The sequence below is a fragment of the Herpailurus yagouaroundi genome, unplaced genomic scaffold, assembly GCF_014898765.1.
Source record: "Herpailurus yagouaroundi ecotype Mexico unplaced genomic scaffold, PumYag 161, whole genome shotgun sequence".
NCBI classification, from domain to species: Eukaryota; Metazoa; Chordata; class Mammalia; order Carnivora; family Felidae; genus Herpailurus; species Herpailurus yagouaroundi.
In genome coordinates this window covers 4,353,627-4,374,087 of record NW_024412402.1, presented here as the reverse complement: position 1 = coordinate 4,374,087, position 20,461 = coordinate 4,353,627, and the positions used below count along the sequence as shown (strand labels likewise).

Below are 20,461 nucleotides of genomic sequence, written 5' to 3'. Positions count from 1 at the left end.
TGACTCATCCTTGTCATCCTTGTCATCCTCTGGCTCCAAGTCCTCCATTTCCTGCGAGGTTCATCCACCTCTACTGCTTGCAGCATCTTCTGAAAACTGGGTATCAGATGTGTCAAGATGATGATCTGTTGCAATGTTTCAAATAGCTGTTTCCCACTTAATTTATTCTTTCCTGCTCATTCTCCTTCTTGCATTCATTTCTTTTTAATTTCTAAGAGTTCTGCATCAAACTTGGCCTTCCAACTTCTCATTTGTAACAGGAGTGCCATGAAATAATTGCCTTTCAGCTTTGTCTGCTTCTTTTTCTGTTTTGTTTCCTCTCTTCCAGTTTCTTTTTAAATGTTTGTTTATTTTGAGAGAGGGAGCATATGTGAACTGGGCAGGGGCAGAGAGAGAGAGAGAGAGAGAGAGAGAGAGAGAGAGAGAGAGAATATCCCAAGCAGGCACTGTATGGTCAGTACTGAGCCCAATGCAGGACTGGAGCCCATGAGCCCTGAGACCATGACCGGAGCCAAAATCAAGAGTCAGATGCTTAACTAAATGAGCCCCACTGGCGCCCCTTTTCTGGTTTTTATTTGATCTGTTTCATTTAGTTTTTCTCACACAGCTGTCCCTAAAGATCATCACCATACCATGGTTTCCTTCTGCCTGTAATGCTAATTGTGTTAAAATGTCTGAGCCATCGTTGTCTTATAGATTTTCTTGGGAGATTATTTCATAGAAGGGCTTCATCTAGGTATTTTTAACTGTATGTTAACTTGAGGGATAGCCTGGACAGTTTCTTCATTTTCTCAGGCCTCAGATGTCAGAGTAATGGTGAAACTGGGTGGATTTTCTGATACTACTGGTTAATGACACTCTCAAGCTGCTCTTCACTCATCCCCTTCCTGTCCTCACAGCACAGCTGTACTGCTGGTGAGAGAGAACATGAACAGAACTGGGGCTTGAGGGGGTAGCTGAGAGACCCTTGCCTGTGAAAGGAGTTGGGGTGGATGGACTCGAGAGCCTCCAGCTCATTGTGCTCTGCTGCTCCTCCATAGTCGGTCAGCGTGGCCTCGCTGCTGCCCACGGACCGCCCAGCCACCCAGGTAGAATGCTGCAGTGGAGGCCGCAGTGCACCGCGAGAGCTGGCAGCGGCTGGGTGGGTGCAGGTGCCGAATCCCCGGCTGGGAGGCCCTGGGCCTAAAGCCAGGTCGGGCCTGCTGAGCAACAGCCCCACGTGGGCCTCCGCCTTGCAGTGGGGTCTTCATATATGGCCTTCATTGTGTCAAAGGATTTTTATCTCTAAACCCACTTTGTTGGGAGTTTTCATCATGATTGGATGTTGAATTTTATCACTTGCTTTCTCAGCAACTATAGAGATGATCATGTGCTTTTTTTCATTTTGGTGATGTGGTATATCACATTGATTGATTTGTGAATATTGAACCATCTTTGCATCCCTGGAATAATCCTCTACCTAAAGTGGCTTCCAATGTTACTTACTAGTTCTCACATAGAAATAGCCCAAAGGAGGTCCAAAGAGGAGAGGCAGAAACATTTTTGAATGCTGTGTAGTGTCTTCTGCACAAGAATGGTGCGTGTAGCATATAATACCTTCATATCTAAGTAGCCATCAAACAGAAAACAGATGAGTGTAGAGCATTTTCCCAGCACCTTGGTGGGACTAAAGGTCAGAAAATGGCCAGTTTCCTAATACCAGTTCTTTCTCAGTCCCCTCATTCTGAATTTTTGTCTAAAGGTGACTATCAAGAGGTTATGGTATCATGTCAAGTGACTGACCAGGGCCATGAATCAGTTGTACACCAGTCTTGAAGTGCTGTGAGTACACTTTGTGTCTCAGTGAACTTGTAGATCATGATATGGATCTTTGGAGGTTGCAACTGGGAATATATCTATTTATTGAGTGTCAAGGGTCTGTTGGACACGCCTGTGGGAAATTAAGTTTCATTCAGTAAATCTTACATTAACAGAGACCTGGAGAGGTTACTTGACCTTTTGCATTAATGTTTTCTTTGCTAATATGGATGCCCTCTACATGTCAGTTGTGCTGGAACATCCCATGGGCCATCATAGCTTCTGCCCTCCCCCACCCTCCTACTGTAGGCCCCTGCTCTGTTTAGACCAATCTGACGTCTTTAGGACTGAATTGTTTGGGAAGATAAGAGAAAAAAGCTTTGTATTATTTTTGATAATTGCTTTTTCTTTTAGAAGATGAAATTGCCTGAAGTGAGGGAGGTGAGAGTAGATGCTCACATTTAAGAGGCAGGGCACAGTCATTCTTTCACCCACAGAAGAGGATTTACTGAGTTCTTTCTGTGGTACCATCCTAAAAACTGGAGACTGAGCACTTAGATGAAGTTCTGTCTTCAAGAGGCTGGTGTTCTAGTGGAGTATGGCACCCAGCACAACTCCTGTGTCCATCTCTCTTATTGGGAAAAGAGATAAATGTCTGCTCCGCAGTACTGACTAAACATTAGTGTCCCTCAACCCATTTCCTACTTAAGAGTATCAAAGAACTGTCACATTTTAAAAAAATATTTATTTTTGAGAGAGACAGACAGTGTGAGTGGAGTACGGGCAGAGAGACAGGGAGACAAAGAATCTGAAGCAGGCTCCAGGCTCTGTGCTGTCAGCCCAGAGCCAGACGAAGGGCTCGACCCCACAAACTGTGAGATCATGACCTGAGCCAAAGTCAGATGCTTAACCAACTGAGCCACCCAGGTGCCCCAGAACTGTTACATTTTTGATGCATACCAGCTTTTTGATAAGCTCTTAAATTGCTTGATATGGGACTGTAGGTTGAGGGTGGCTAAAATTAAACCTTGATGGGATTCTGAGATCTCTTCAGAACTAGAGATAGCTGTGAACGGCCCACTCTACTGCAGAAAATCAGTCCCTGAAATATGAACTGAGTGCAGGAGAGCAAGAGATGGAGACCAAGAGAGGAAGCCAGCTTTAAAAAAGAACTGGTGGGGCGCCTGGGTGGCGCAGTCGGTTGAGCGTCCGACTTCAGCCAGGTCACGATCTCGCAGTCCGTGAGTTCGAGCCCCGCGTCAGGCTCTGGGCTGATGGCTCGGAGCCTGGAGACTGTGTCCGATTCTGTGTCTCCCTCTCTCTCTGCCCCTCCCCCGTTCATGCTCTGTCTCTCTCTGTCCCAAAAATAAAAAATAAAAACGTTGAAAAAAAAATTAAAAAAAAAAAATAAAAGAAAAAAAATAAAAAAGAACTGGTGATGTATTTAGACTATAGGTTTACGGGGATATTGATGTTTGGATGGATGGATGGATGGATAGATAAAAATAAAAGAGAAAACCTGAGGACTAGGACGTTTTGTTTTTAACGTGAAAAATTGACCCAGCATTTCATTTATGCCTGTTGAACTGTCAGGCAGTCTTCCATTGACGTCAGCAAGGGCAGATTGAAATCTCCATGGCAGAGCGTGCCCTGGCCCTGATAAATAGGGCTGGTAATTGAATTAGAAAACATTCTGAGCTGTCAGCTAATTATGCTATTGAGGCAATTGCTTTGTCCACGTCTATTTCATCCTTGAATTGCTTGAGTGACTTTCTCACTGGGAGAGGGGAAGTCGGCTTCCATGACTGAGGCACGTATTTTGTGTCTCCCTAAATTATGCTTCCTGTGCTTCCCTAGGGCAATACTTTGGCGTTTCACATCATTACAGACATTGTTGTAGGAGTTTTGATAGACATTAGTTTTGTTCTCATTTGTATTTCAGTCTGATCTTTGTTTCCAGGTCTGTGAGTGTACACGCACACATTATTCCAGTGCTCAACTGCTCTTTTCTTTCACAAAGGCAAATAACCCATTTGATTTCCCTTTTTCCAGCAACACTAAAACAGTTCAAAATGACCCAGTCGTGCTTAACATATTAAAACTGTTGATGGTAAGAAATTTAGAACAGCAGCTATAGTGTTACAAGTGAAGAATTCAAGCCAACTTGTCTTTGAGTGTAAAAAAAAAAATCATTATACACATACAGAGGTGTGTAGATTGACTGTTTATTCATCTTCTAGAAGATAGTAGTGGCTGTAGATATGAAAGGTAGACAGTGCTCTTAAAGACTACAAGCAGATTCAGCAGGAGAAAAGAAGATTCATCTTCTCATAAGGTTTTTTTCCCCCAATACCAATCTCTGATGATAGATTCTTCTTAGCTTCTACTTATAGAGGGTCACCATCTTTTATATAGTTTTGTGTTTCAGGCTTAAGTAGAAAGGCCTTCTTACTTCTTGAACACGTGATAGAATTCGATGGTCAATTTCTTAGGATTGTACCCTGATGAAGCATGACACAATCAGATGCTTTGTGGATCTCTTGATGTTTCCAAGTCAGACCCATGTTTGGCCTTGGCAACATGGTTATTGCAAACCACACAGACGATTGGAGTTTAAATTCCCTATTGAGAGTAGCAATCTTTTGTCCACCATTGTTTTTCTAACCCATTGTTTGACATGGTGCTCAGTCACTGGTGGCTGAACCGAACTGAAGTCAGGTCTCATTTGTATAAAATCCCTGTGTCACTCTCTTCTTTCTGTCTTGCTGCCTCCCTGCTTTCCATTCATCCATCCATTCAACATTTTTTCTTCAGCACTTACTATATGCCAGACACTGTACTGTTGGTAAATAAAACAGACTTGGTCCCAGAGATCTTTGGTGGAGGGTGTGGAGGATAGAAAATAAACAAGTTAGCCAACAAATAAATGTATAATTAAAAATTGTGAGGAGTGTAATAAACAAGGTACGCTGAAAGAGATTAACTGATAGAAATGGAAACCTAGGGTTTCCTAGGATGGTTTCAAGACCTGTTGAGGAGGGTGTCCAGTTGGCGGAAGAGCATGGAAGTTCTTGGCTTTTCTTATCCCTGAAATGCAGCTAGATCAGCATCAAACCATTTTGCACACCTAGAAAATAGATCTGCAGGTTAACAACAATCTGCATAACTTGAGCCAAAGAACTCAGCAGGTATGCAGTGCGGAGAGGTGAGGGTGAGAGAGAAGCCGTGGAGGGTAGGGAGTGGTATTTGTGGACGGAGGACAGAGAAAGGGGAGGGGGGAGAGTACAGGAAAAACAGTCCCCTGAAAGCTGGAGAGAAAGTCGAAGCACCCATAAGTGCCTGAACAAGAAAGGGAGAAAGGAGGAAGGAGAGGGTTTCGATATCATTAGGACTCTATACAGGGCAGAGCAGCATTGGGAATCCCACAGCCCAATACCTGGCTGTCCCCTGGTGAGAAGAGCAAATCCCCAGGAGTAGGCAGCGAGGTCTGAGGGGTCTGTGAGCCACACGGAGGGAAGCGGTTCCCCTGCTACCCTGCAAGGAGGGCATTTGGCACGGTCTCACCACAGGCAAAGGTCCCAGTGGACCTCAGAGAATACAATTGTGGTATTGAAACAAAAACACCAGGGTGTGGTGAAACCTGATGCAGGTTGTGTGTTTACCATAATCCCTGAAATGCTGCTGCTATGCACAAACTTATTCTGGGGCAAACCAGCATCCAGCCACAACCTCTGAGTGTCTATAGCAGCGTGATTGTAGGAATGTTCCCAGGGGCAACCTGGCATCTGGCCATTTCTTGGTGAGACTCTCCCCTAGAGGGTTGGAGAGGGTCTAAGCCGCAGGGCCCTCAGAAGTGAGGGGTTTGGAAACAGCCCCATCTGAGATAAAATTCATGAGGGCACTGCTGCCTGGAAGGCTAATGGCTTGGACATGGACACTATAGAAGCGGGGAGTAGACAGAAGCTGGAGACAAATGAGGGGTGCTTGATTGCTAGTCAGGTAGAGCACAGAGTTCTGATGCTAGAGACTGGGAATCTGGGTGATGCCATTTTCACCTCTCCCACATACATGGGCACATGTGCCACACTGAGCCACCCCAGTAAGCTAAGTAGCACCACCTAGTGGAGAATGGAGCTACTACACCAAGCCCTGCCCAGCTGTACCAAGCAAGCCCTAGAGGACCACCACAAGTCCCTCTGCCTGCTTAGGGTATGGAATATAAAGTGCTTCATAGTTTGACTTCTAGGGGAATCTGGATATAATTTCATTCAGATTTCATTCTTTTCACTGGTTCATCTGTTGTGTGTGTGTGTGTGTGTGTGTGTGTGTGTGTGTGTGTGTGTGTGTGTGTGTTCTTGGATACAGAAAGAGAAAACATTTTTATTTTCCATTTTTATATAAATTTTTAAAAATTTTTACTATTTTTTGGGGATTTATTTTTTATTCTATTTTACCTTCTCCAATTCATTTAATTCTATTTTATTGTATACATATTCTTAATTTTAAACAATTTTTACTTTTTTTTTCTTTTTCTTTCCTTTTTTCCTCTATGTAATCAAGCTTCTTTCAACACCCAGACCAAACTATACCTCGGAGCTAGTTTCCTTTATTTGATTTTTTGGTGGTGTTTTTAATCTTGTTAATTTTTATTCTTTTTCTTCCTCCAAAATGACAAAATGAAGGAATTCACCCCAAAAGAAAGAACAGGAAGAAATGACAGCCAGGGACTTAACATGAGTAGAAGCAAGATGTCTGAATTAGAATTTAGAACCACGATAGTAAGCATACTAGCTGGGGTTGAAAAAAGCATAGAATCCCTTTCTGCAGAGATAAGAGGTGAAATCTAGTCAGGACGAAATTAAAAAATGCTATCACTGAGATGCACTTGTGATACCACAGCAGCAAGGATGGATGAAGCAGAGCAGTGAGTCAGTGGTATAGAAGACAAAGTTATGGAGAATAATGAAGCTGAAAAAAAGGGGAACTAAGGTAAAAGAGCATGATACAAGAATTAACTCAGTGACTCACTAAAAAAGGAATAACATCCGAATCATTTGAGTCTCAGAAAATGGGGAGAAAAAGTGGTAGAAGGTTTTTTTTATGTGAGCAAATCATAGCAGAAAACTTTCCTAACCTGAGGAAAGACACAGACATCAAAATCCAAGAAGCACAGAGAGCTCCCATTAGATTCAACAAAAACCAATAATCAACAAGGCATATCTTAGTCAAATTCACAAAATACACAAAGAATTATGCAACAAGGGAAAAAAAGTCCTTAACCTGTATGGGAAGACAGATCAGGTTCACAGGAGACCTAGCCACAGAAACTTGGCAGGCCTGAAAGGAGTGGTAGGATATATTCAACGTGCTAAATTGGAAAAATATGCAGTCAAGAATTCTTTATCCAGCAAGGCTGTCATTCAAAATAGAAGGAGAGATAGTTTCCTAGACAAACAAAAAGTACTGGAATTTGTGATGACTAAACCAGCCCTGCAAGAAATTTTAAGGGGATTCTCTGAGAGGAGAAAAGATGAGACAAAACAAAAAAAGATTAAAAGCAACAAAGACTAGAAAGGACCAGAGAACACCACCAGAAATTCCAGCTTTACAGGCAACACAGTGGCAATAAATTCAGATCTTTTGGTACTCACTCTAAATGTCAATGGTCTCAATGCTTCAATCAAAAGACATAGGTTAACAGAATGGATAAGAAAACAAGATCTATTTGTTCTTTAGAAGAGACCCATTTTAGACCTAGAGTCATGTTCAGATTGAAAGTAAGGGAATGGAGAACCATCTATCGTGCTAATAGTCACCAAAAGGAAGCCAGAGTAGCCATACTGATATCAGACTAGATTTTAAAATAAAGACTGTTAAAAGAGATGAAGGACAGTATATCATAATTAAGAGGTCTACCCACCAAGAAGATCTAACAGTTGTAAACACTTATGCTCCCAACGTGGAAGACCCAAATATATAAATCAATCACAAACATAAACTCAATGATAATAATACCATAATAGTACCGGACTTTAACACCTCACTTAGAGCAATGGACAGATCATCTAAACAGAAATTCAAGGAAACAGTGGCTTTCAATGACACACTGGACCAGATGGACTTAACAGTTATATTGAGAATATTTTATCCTAAAGCAACAGAATACATATTCTTTTCAAGTTCACTTGGAACATCCTCCAGAATAGATCACATACTGGGTCAAATCAGCTCTCAACAAATACAAAAAGATCAGGATCATACCGGGCATATTTTCAGACCACAGTGTTATGAAACTCGAAATCAACCACAAGAAAACATTTGGAAAGACAACAAATACTTAGAGGTTAAAAAATCCTACTGAAGAAAATGGGTTAACCAAGAAATTAAAAAGGAAATTAAAAAGTACATGGAAGGCAATGAAAGTAACACAACAGCCCAAAACCTCTGGGATCCAGCAAAGGCGGTCATAAGAGGGAAGTATATAGCTGTACAGGTTTTTCTTAAGAAGGAAGAAAGGTCTACACCTTAAAGAGTTGGAGAAAGAAGAGCAAATAAATCCCTAAACCAGTAGAAGACTGGCAATAATAAAGATTATGGCAAAAATCAATGCTTTGGGGAGGGAAAAAAAAGAACAGATCAGTGAAACCAGGAGCCGGTTCTTGGAAAGAACTAACAAAATTGATAACCCCCTAGCCAGTTTGATCAAAAAGAAAAAGGACCCAAATAAATAAAATGAGGAGAGAGCACAACCAAGACAGCAGAAATACAATAATAAGAGGATATTATGAGCAATTATATGCCAATAAATTGGGAAATCTGGAAGAAAGAAATGGACAAATGCCTAGAAACATATACACTACCAAAACTGAACCGGGAAGAAGTTGAGAATTTGAACAGACCCATAACCAATGAAGAAATTGAATTAGTAATAAAAAAAAAAATCTCCCCCAAAAAACCAGAGTCCAGGGCCAGATGGCTTTCCAGGGGAGTTGTACCAAACATTTAAACAAGAGTTAACTCCTGTTCTTTTGAAGCTGTTCCAAAAAATAGAAATGGAAGGAAAACTTTCAGACTCTGTCTAGGAGACCAGCATTACCTTGATTCCAAAACCAGACAAAGACCCCACTAAAAAGGAGAGCTATAGACCCAATTTTCCTGATGAACATGGATGTAAAAATTCTCAATGAGATACTAGCCAACTGGATTTAACAATGCATTAAAAGAATTATTCACCATGATCAAGTGGGATTTATACCTGGAATGCAGGGCTGGTTCAATATCCGCAAATCAATCAATGTGATACATCACATTAATAAAAGAAAGGACGGGGTGCCTGGGTGGCTCAGTTGGTTGGGCATCCAACTTCGGCTCAGGTCATGATCTTGCGGTCCGTGGGTTCGAGCCCCGCGTCAGGCTCTGTGCTGACAGCTCAGAGCCTGGAGCCTCTTTCAGATGGTGTGTCTCCCTCTCTCTCTGACCTTCCCCCATTCATGCTCTCTCTCTGTCTCAAAAATGAATAAATGTTAAAAAAAATTTTAATAAAAGAAAGGACAAGAACCACATGATCCTCTCAATAGATGTAGAGAAAGCATTTGACAAAATACAGCATCATTTCTTGCCAAAAATCCGCAAGAAAGGAGGGATAGAAGGATCATACCTCAAGATCATAAAAGCCAGATAAAAAAGACCTGCCGCTAATAACATCCTCAATGGGGGAAAAATGGAGAGCTTTCCCCCTAAGGTCAGGAACACGACAGGGATGTCCACTCTTGACACTGTTACTCAGCACAGTATTGGAAGTCCTAGCCTCAGCAATCAGACAATACAAAGAAATAAAAAGTATCCAGATCGGCAAGGAGGAAGTCAAACTTTCACTTTTCACAGGTGACATGATATTCTATATGGAAACCCCAAAAGATTCCACCAAAAAACTTCTAGAACTGGTCCATGAATTCAGCAAAGTCACAGGACATAAAAACAATGCACAGAAATCAGTTACATGTCTACACACCGGTAATGAAGCACCAGAAAAACAAATCAAGGAATTGATCCCATTTACATTTGTGACAAAAACCATAAATACCTACGAATAAACCTAACCAAAGAGGTGAAAAACCTATACACTGAAAACTATAGAAAGCTTATGAAAGAAATTGAAGAACACACACACACACACACACACACACACAATGGAAAAACATTCCATCTCATGGATTGAAAGAACAAATATTGTTAAAATGTTGATACTACCCAAAGCATTCTACATATTCAATGCAATCCCTATCAAAATAACACCAGCATTCTTCAGAGAGCTAGAACAAACAATCCTAAAATTTGTGTGGAACCAGAAAAGACCCCAGATAGCCAAAGCAATCCTGAAAAAGGAAACCAAAGTTGGAGGCATCACAATTCTAGACCTCAAGATGTACTACAAAGCTGTAGTCATCAAGATAGTATGGTATTGACATAAAAACAGACTTACGTCAATGGACCAGAATAGACAACTCTTAAATGGACCTGTAAATGTATGGCCAAGTAATGTTTGACAAAGGAAATAATATGCAATGGAATGAAGACAGTCTCTTCAGCAAAGGGTGTTGGGAAAACTGGACAGCGACATTCAGAAGAATGAACCTGGACAACTTTCTTACACCATACACAAAAACTCAAAATGGATGAAAGACCTAAATGTAAGACAGGAAGCCATCAAAATTCTAGAGGAGGAAGCAGGCACAAACCTCTTTGACCTTGGCCGCAGCAACTTCTTACTCAACATGTCTCCAGAGGCAAGGGAAACAAAAGCAAAAATGAACTATTGGGACCTCATCAAGATGATCAACTTTTGCACGGCGAAGGAACCAATCAGCAAAACTAAAAGGCAACCAATGGAATGGGAGAAGATATTTGAAAATGACAGAAAGAACTTATCAAACTCAACACCCAAAAAACAAGTAATCTAGTGAAGAAATGGGCAAAAGACATGAATAGACATTTTTCTAAAGAAAACATCCAGATGGCTAACACACACATGAAAAAAGGGTAAACATCACTCATCATAGAAATACAGATCAAAAACCACAATGAGATACCACCTCACACCAGTCATAATGGCTAAAATTAACAACTCAGGCAACGACAGATGTTGGCGAGGATGCGGAGAAAGAGGCACCCTTTTGGTTTGCCGGTGGGAATGCAAACTGGTGTGGCCACTCTGTAAAAGCAGTATGGAGATTTCTCAAAAAATTAAAAATAGAACTACCCTGTGACCCAGCAATTGCACTACTAGGTATTTATCTAAAGGGTACAGGTGTGCTGTTTCAAAGGGGCCATGCACCCCAGTGTTTCTAGTAGAGCTATTGACAATAGCCAAAGTATGGAAAGAGCCCAAAAGTCTATCAACAGATTGAATGGATAAAGAAGATGTCGTGTATATAAATATACAATGAAGTATTACTCATCAAATAGAATGAAATCTTTCCATTTGCAACAACATGGATGGAACTAGAGTGTGTTATGCTAAGTGAAGTTAGACAAATATGACTTCACTCCTGTGGAATTTAAGATAGAAAACAGATGAACAGAAAGGAAGGGAGGCAAAAATAATATAAAAACATGGAGGCGACAAAACATGAGTCTCTTAAATACAGAGAACAAACTGAGGATTGCTGGATGGATTGTGGGTTTGGGAGATGGGCTAAATGGGCAAGGAGCATTAAGGAAGACCCTGGTTGGGATGAGCACTGAGTGTTATACATAAGGTGTGAAAGACTGGATTCTACTCCTGAAATTATTAGTGCACTGTATGCTAACTAACTTGATGTGAATTAAAAAAAATACATATATATATATAAATATATATTTAAAAGAGACCTCTCAAAGGTTGCCTCTGAGTTGAGGAATGAAAATTGAGTTGGACTTAATCATGAGAAGAAGAGGGTGGAAGAGTGTTCCAGGGAGAGGAGGGAACGCATGTGAAGGCTATAGGGTAGGGAGAGAGGCGGCTGGCATGGTGGGAGTGTAGTGGGTGAGGAGGGAAACGTGCAAGGTGAGGTGGGGCAAGTAAGTGAGGGCTACATCTCCTGGGCCTTTGTAGACCATGAGAAAGAGTTTGGATTTTATTCAAGCCATTTTCTGGCTGGTGCTGAGTGGACAGAGCATTTAACCTAAAAGGGCTGTAGATTTGGTTATGAAAGGGCAAGTTGCCTTTCTGTTTAGTCTATCTTGGAAATGCTGGATGGGTGAAATGAATTAAGATACAGTAAATGTGTCTTCCATACCCATGCAATCCTCAGTGTTTGTCCTCGCTTCTCACTGTGTCTATTATCACTTTGAACTTTGGTATCACCTTTTTTTATTTAGGAAATGCTGTGCCATGGTTATGTATCATTTATATTGTTTCTTCCACGTAGATCACTAGCTCTTTGAGAACAGAAACTTTGGTGTGCTCAGGGACAGTACCCAAAGCCCTACACATAGTAAGCACATAGGATTTTTTTTTTTTGTTTTTGTTGTTTAAGGATTTGATATTTATTTTAAAAATCCGTCTACTGGTTTTTAAAAACTATTATATGTAGTATGTTTCGCCTACTGTTGTATATGTTATAAATTTTCTGTTGTAACAAATGGAAAACAAAATAGGTTGTTAAAAAAGCAGTATGGCGTAAAGTATAAGATAAAACCCTTTTCATAGGGACTGCATAGTTTTTTTGTTTTAATATTGTTAAAATTGCCTTTCCAAGTGGCTTTGCAGGTTTCACTTTGACAGTATCTATTTCCTAAATCCTCACCGGTGTTTGATTGTTTGATGCTACTAGACTTTTTGATTCATGCAAACCTGATTATTGAAAATTTGTGCCTAAATTTACATTTCCCTCATTACTGGTAAAATTGAATATTACTTTCTATATATAGTTAGCCATTTATGTTTCTTTTCTTTGTTCATATTCTTGGTCATTTTTCCTCACGGAGTCATTTATCCTTGACTGCAGGAATGCTTTACATACTCTAGCTACTAATCCTCTCAGATGTATTACAAATATTTTTTCCCAATCTCCTTTATCTTTTTACCTTTTCTCAATGCCTTTTGCATTCAACAGTCATGTATAGTGGCCCTTCTTCTATTTCAGGGCAGTCAGTGTTTTTGGTGATATCCCACTTATGGCCCAAGATCTCTTTTAGAATTTCTGGGCATGACCTATCAGCACACCAAGAAAAATACTCCATCACCATGTACTATCTTAGCTCAATAGACACTTTTCATTTTTTACATTTTTTACTTTATTTTATAAATAGCTTATGTAAATAAGAGGATAGATAAACTCTTCATTTAAAATCTTAATAATTTAAACGTAGCGACCCTGACACTTGGTTCCAGGTTCTCCTCATTTGGAATAGATGTACCTAGATAGATACACACCTGAAATGGATGTCTCTGAAAGCATTTGTCATGCATGAACCTGGAATATATCCGTCTTGAAAATACTGGTCCCCGACTTTAAATCTACCTCCAGTAGGTTCTAACTTACTGCTCCTGGTTCTTCTCACTCTTGCAACATCAAAATGTAACACTAGAATTTTTTAAATCTTTTTTTTTTATTAAAAAAAATTTTTTTTAACGTTTATATTTATTTTTGAGACAGAGAGAGAGACAGAGCATGAACGGGGGAGGGGCAGAGAGAGAGGGAGACACAGAATCGGAAGCAGGCTCCAGGCTCTGAGCCGTCAGCCCAGAGCCTGACGCGGGGCTCGAACTCACAGACTGCGAGATCGTGACCTGAGCTGAAGTCGGATGCTTAACTGACTGAGCCACCCAGGCGCCCCCAGAATTTTAAAAATCTTTAATGGCTCATAATTTTGTTAAAGAGAGTATAGCTATGTTCTTGGCTCCATAATTCAGACATTTTCATTCTTGAATTTATTAAACATCAAATGATCCATTGAATTTGCACGTTTGTTTCTCATCTATACTTTCCAGTCACCTTTGTACACGAACCTGTCTTTGGCATTTGTCCATTTATGAACTGTATCAAGTAAAATTTGGACCCCGGCACAAAAGATGAAAGAATCTCATCCTGCACCCTTTTAGCATAACAGGATGGTCCAGCAGGTTTTCGTTGCAAAATATTGAATAAGTCCTTCCTGTGGAATGACTAAGTGAATGAGAGTCCCTTGTTTTCTTTTTGTTCTGAGAGATCTATTGCTCACTCATCAGTTCTTCAGTTTGAGAAGATTCCTCCTTAGGTACTGTATAGTATGTTGTCATCTGAAGACTCAAGAGGCTCGAGTTTTACTTAGGGTCATTGTCCCCATCCACGATAGCATTTCAGGTGCTGCTGCCCTTTGTCTCTTTGTGTCCATCTTCTGATTTGTCTAATGATTGTGACATGTCTCTGTCTGTCGTCTTCTTATTGGCCTTATGGACAGAAAATTTTAAAATTCTCAATTCTCATCTGTGTTCAATCAAAGCTAAAAGCAGACTACCAAGATGGCGTCTCAGGTCTTTCTACCCCATTGAAAGATGATACAATAATTTGGGTAGTGCACTGAGAAAATTGCAGGATGATGCAATAGTGATTATTTTTGTATCATCCTTTTTGGTGATTTCATCATTTTCCTTTGTCTTACTCGTTTAAAAAAAAAAGTTGCAAATAACATGAGATAGAGGGGGAAAAAAAACCCCTACCAAGATCCTATAATATAGCTTACATTTATCAAAGGTTGCAGTGGACCCATATGTAATTACAAGATAGAATCAGTTTTATTCTATTTTTAAAAATAAGTATAATTTCTCTTTGTTCTTAGGAAGACTCTAAAACAAAATCATGAAATAACAGCCTTCCCACGTAGTAAGGAATTGTTCAGAAAAGAAAGTGAAAAACTCAAAGTGGGTCCAGCAACCCTAATGTTCTCCTGGAGCCTGAAGGACTGAGCTGGCCGGAAATACACGTGGACTGTGCTCACAGAGCTCTTATTGCAGAGTCCACTGGAACGGAAATGACACTTAATTAGTCTTAGCGTGTCTTTACTACACTTAAGCTCACAGAAGTTTGCTTTGGCTTATGGCTTTCTGTTCTGACCTTCCCCCTATCTGTGCAGCATGGGCAGAAAGAATAAACTAGCTGCTTTCTGACAGAGGTGGGTGCCCCCCGCCTCCTGTTCGTTCTGTTAGCAGACCCGCTTTATCTTGGGTGTCTGTCTTGTAAGCCTCTTTTCTATCAAAGCCCTCGAACTGTTAGCTGTTGAAGTCAAGCACGTCTCTGTTGAGAACCGAGCACTGCCAGCGTCCCATTTGGGGAGAATCTACGAGGTGTGTATGCCAAGCACGATATCATTGTGTGCAGGCACTGCGGGAGTCTGCCAAACCCAGGGGCAGGCTGCCAGTACAAATGCCACGTTGACATGACATTTACAAGTTTAGAGTCTGGAAGAGGACTGCCAGCGGAGCACTCTTCAGCTGCCTCATTTAGGGTGGCGGTAACTGGGCCAACTTTTGATTTTCAGACTCCAGAAGCATAGTCAAGAAGTAAGACTTCATATAGAATTTGAAACTACCACTGCCACATTTTCTAGGAAGTGATGAATTTGGTCCGCCCGTTTCTGGGATGTGGGATATGCCCTGGTGCAGGTTAAAAGTGCACAATCTGTAATCAGATCTGGGTCTGAGTGAGGGCTCCATCACTTGTGGTGTGACCCTGAGCAAATCCGTCTGCCTGAGCCTCAGCTGCCCACTATAAAGTAGGGATAGTATCAGTTTCTTCCTGGGGTAATTGGGTGGATTAAATATCTCAAGAAGTGTGAGCACTTTTTCCAGTGCTTGTCCAATAGTGAGTGCTCAGTGATGTGAGGCATTTTTCACATTCTTCAGAAGCTTGTGAGAAATTCAGATTTGGAGCTATTTGTATGTTTTAGTCACAAGTGGGCATATTCCAGCCTGCCGGGGACACGAGCTTGTGGGGACACTCCCTCTCTGACTCAGGCATTGCTGGCACACTGTGCACAGGAAGCCCAGCACGTAGTTTTCTTTCTCTCTCTAGGGAAACTTAGAACTGGAATCAGAATCATTTGGGCATTTGGCGGAAGGCAGAAACCATTTGGGTATTAAGAATTTATTCCAGTAATAGCAGTCCTTTGATTGACCTGGAGCTTTTCTGTGGCGTATTCTCTGCAAAGGGAAGGCCTCAGGCTGTTCTGAAGGATATTCTGTGGCTTATTAGGGGCACTGTCTTTTCGGTGTTGGTAACAAGGTACTTGGTCTTGATTAAGTCTGTTTTCATGATCTAGTAGTTAAAGGACAGGTTTTTCTTTGCTACATATACAGGATATGATCCTCACCGCCATGTTTAGTTAACTTCTGTTCATCATTTTCAACACTGCTAGTAAATTCTCTCAAACGATAGAATTCTTTTTTCTTCTTTCTTGTTTTTCAGATCTTCAAAGTTGCTGCGGGCATTCTATGTCCCCTTCCTGTCAGATCAGTATACAGCGTATGCAAACTACACCATCCTCAAACCCCGGAAAGCAAAGCAAATCAGGAAGAAAAGTGGAGGTTAGCAACACGCCTGTGACCCCAAAGGACGGCCATCCTGTTAACTAGTGATTGCACTGACAGGACGCCCTCCACATCATCATTTGTAACGTTTGTAATAAAGGCTGTCTGACACAGGATTCTAGAATCTGGGTGCTTTGGGCTGGTCAAAGTAATTCCCATTCACGTCTTGCTGTGTCTCTGTTCTGCATGTGAACTTTTTGCAGCTAGGCAGAAAAAGGCCTTCACGTCTCGTAGGTATGTTGCTCTACATCTTACTGTTTTTCTTCTGTTCGATATTTACTAGACCGGAGAAGAGCAGAGCCACCTTACAGGAAGAATTGAAAATCCCTGAACTGGATGGCTGCATTAAACTCTCTCTCCATACTCTGGCCTGGCATCTGAGAACTAGCAAGCCTCTTTTGGGCCACACAGGCTTCTCCACCAAAGCTGTTGGGCAGCTGTTAGCAGACCTTACTCAAGTCCTAGTGCTGAAAATGAGCACAGCCTAATTGCCAACCTACATGTCCTTTTCCCCTCGTGCAGGACTAAGCTTCTCTAAAGCACTTCACAGGACGAGGACCCTGTCCTGGAGATATCTCAGGAAAAAGGCAACCATTTGAGGAACTGTAATCTAATTTCATTATGTAGGATGCCTCTTAGTCTCAGTTTATTTCCTATACAACAAACTGTGTTAAGTTTTCGCATGCTGTTTCTTGAATTCCAGACTTTTCTGTATAAAAGCATCAGCAGAGTAGACCATAACTGTATAGGACATATTTGGGGAAAATTAATTCGATCACTTGGTAGGTAGGTTTGGATGACCTCACATTTTTAAGTAATGTATTTTGAGGCTATTGATGAATTCCCGCCCCCCCCCTCTTTCTTTAAAGAACCCTAGTGGAAAAGGCCACTGTATATTTACAGCACGTATTTTTGAGTCTATCTATTGCAAAGCACATTCTGCATGGGACACTTCTAGTCAAATAGGCAATGATAAGGACTTAATTAAAGTGTAATGAGTATATACTGTTACTTTACATACAGTATTTCACTGTTTACAAAGTACTTTCACATGATCTCGTTTGGTCCTCATGGTCACAGTGTGAGGCAGACAAGACAAGTGGTTTGGTGTCCATTTTATAGATGATGAAACAGGCTTTGGGGGGTGGTGGGGAAGGGCAAGTGGCTTGCCCAAGGCCACAGTAAGTAACAGAGCTGGGACTAGAACGTGGGTTCCTGAACTTCTTACCTAAAGCTCTTCCATACTTCCTCTCTTGAGTCCGAAGACATTGGAAGACAGAGCGATGGTGTTGGCTAGAGACCTGACTGATAATGTAACTTTCTATTTTAAGGAAGAATTTTATCTGTGTTTCTTTGAGTTCTTCAGAGCCTCCATTCTGCCTGTGGGTTAGACCATCACAGCAGTGCCCCGTGATGCGGCCCAGCCTGTGTCTGGAAAGTTGTGCTCATGTTTGGAAGTCCTGCTCTTTTGCAGCCACACAGAATCTCCTATCCGTTTCGTTTCTACATAATCAATCTGGGGTCATATTATAGGTGCCTTATTTCTGTAAAGGTAATTATGTCTAGTAATCTGCAGAGAGGATGAAGAGATTTTTCAGAGCTCTCATCTTTCATTCTTCAAAGAGAAGGGCTTTTCAACAGGAACTGATCCCAAGAGAAGAGAAAGGAAGTCACAGGGAAAGAAGTGGCTAGTCAACATACAAAAAGTCTCCTCCTCGTCGGGATCCCTCTCATGGAATTTCCAGACTGAGGTTGAAGCGCTGGAGAGGAAATAGGTCTAGACAGTACAGAACAGTAACTGGAGAGTGAAGATAAATTGGGGTTCCACTTGCTGCTTTAAAGATTTCTGGTATTTAATTCTCCATACTTGGTTACTGCTTTCCAAGGCAAATATTGGCACATGTGGTCTGACTACAGGGTAGAGAATTTGCAGTGAAATGTCTTGCCACACCTGCAGTAACCATGTGCTGTCTTTCACAGTGGCTAAAGCCTTCTACTTTTTGCAGGAAAGTAAGAGTCCCATAATGGAGGTCCATGGTGAGTAGCTTTTTTCCTAATCAAAGTGATACAATGATGGTCTCTTTTCTCACCTTGCATGTTTAAAAAAAAAAAAAAATCCTTCTGAGTGAGGACTTCCTGTAATAGAGCACAAAAAAAGGTCATGATTGATCAAGGGATTCCTTGGGGATATCTGCTCCTATCCCTTTTAAAACCTGGTTTTGGTTTCGTCTGTTCTAGGTACATCTTTAGTGAGAGCACAATACACTGTGGAACACTGTGCCAAATGCTGTGGGTAAGGGATGTAAAAACGAATGTTGTTCATTTTGAAAATGAGTATTTTTCATGTGATGTTATATAAACACATTTTTGAAAAGTCTCCATCTCAGCAATACAGGGAAGCCAGCTTTGCCTGGGAAAAAAGAGTTTCAAAACACCTGGTCAGACAAGTATTTCTCCTCCAGAGGATCTGTGTTTAGCATGAGCTAACTGCTCTGCTCACTTTAAGGATAAAGTATCTGAGGTACTTGTCTTTTCAGATTGTGGTGTATTGAGAAATATGGAGGACTTTGTTTATTATTCGTAATAAACTTTGATTATGGAGCTAAATGAGGGAGTAGGTGTACTTGACCGTTTCAGGGCTTTCTGATCTCTAAATTTTATTTATTTATTTTTTAGTAATCTGTATGTGGGTCTCGAACTCCCAGCCCCAGCACCAAGAATCACATGGTCTTCCCACTGAGCCAGCCAGGCGCTCCGCCAACCTCTTGATCTTAAGCAGCTTTATCTGAACCCCAGATCTTACGACACTGAGTCCCATTACTGAACCAGACAGTGTGCTAGGCATCTATTATCAAAGTGTACCTGGCACCTGAGGGCTGTCATCTGATAAAACAGAAGACTAGTCATTTTAATCTCTTGGGATAATCACAGAAACTGGGAGCCCATACTCTTTATTATTGAATTGAAGTTTAGAAACATTGTTTTAAATCAGGGTTGTTCTTGATCTCAACCATTTACTTGGGACATTTTTGCTGGTTTGGAGTTCTGGGAAAGAACCTTAAAAACTCATGTGGTTTTGTAGCATTATTACATCTGGAGTGACTGTTGGGTCAAAACACTAGTGGCAATCGTTTATTGTGTTTTTGCATTTCGTGGGATTTGAAATAAGAATTCACTGTGATTATGCTGTCTTCTAGCCAGTGTCAGGCACCTCTGCTTTAATTTGGTTATTTTTTTCCGAAGAGGGAAAAGAGACACAATTTAAACTTTGCCTCCACAGCCTATTAAAGCTCATGTGTTAATTCATTCTTATGTTACTACATTAAATGCCTTGAGTAAATGGATAGATGGACGTATGCTCAGCTTTATTCTTTTGCAACAGAAAGATGAGATCTCAGATGCCCTCTGGTGTTTTGGTAAATCTAAATGAATGTTGCCTTTAATTTTTCCAATACATACATTACCATGTAATTCATGCTGCACATGAAATCAGGAAGCAGTACAGTGTTGATGCAAGAGTCTTGTCCAGTTCATTTGTCTTCCTGATCCCTGTACTTGATTCCCACGTGTCACTATTTATATCACGTACGTGTGTTTTCTGTAAAAGAAAAAGTTAAATAAATCTTGGCAATTTGATTTTCCTTTCTTAGGCTGGTATCTTCTCGTTTGCTTCTAGCTTTTAAATCTTTGGTGGAGGTTGAAACTCCACTCCTTGCATCTCCCCTACTCTTTCAAAAAAATTTTTTTTAACGTTTATTTATTTTTGAGACACTGAGACAGTGTGAGCAGGGGAGGGGCAGAGAGGGAGACACCAAATCTAAAGCAGGTCCCAAGCTCTGAGCTGTCAGCACAGAGCCCGATGTGGGTCTCAAACCCATGAACTTGTGAGATAATGACCTGAGTCAAAGTCAGACACTTAAATGACTGAGGCACCCAGGAGCCCCAGCGTCTCCCCTACCCTGCCTTCTTAAAGGCCAAATAGCACAGAATGTTTCTTCTGAAAACTCCAGGAAGAGGCATTTATTTGTGAAAGTCAGTGAGGATTAGTTTTATTGTACTTGTGGAAAAACCAAGCATAGTGGGAATCACTTCAATGTGTCAGTATTGTGCGTAAAA

The 20,461-nt window shown here is 41.0% G+C and overlaps 1 protein-coding gene across 5 annotated transcripts in view; it reads left to right on the top strand.

The window, feature by feature from the left end:
* ALG9 (ALG9 alpha-1,2-mannosyltransferase) overlaps positions 1–19,981 on the top strand; it is a 97,914-nt gene extending 77,933 nt beyond the window's left edge. For 2 of the 5 annotated variants that reach the window (XM_040482958.1, XM_040482955.1), the window contains 2 exons: positions 16,224–16,342; positions 18,584–19,981. In XM_040482958.1, the coding sequence (XP_040338892.1) occupies positions 16,224–16,342; positions 18,584–18,704 (240 nt within the window). In that variant the 3' untranslated portion in view covers positions 18,705–19,981. Of the gene's footprint in view, positions 1–16,223; positions 16,343–16,628; positions 18,488–18,583 lie in introns of those variants that run through there. The other 3 variants (XM_040482957.1, XM_040482954.1, XM_040482956.1) reach the window with 2 other exon arrangements.
* The last annotated feature ends 480 nt before the right edge of the window (positions 19,982–20,461 follow it).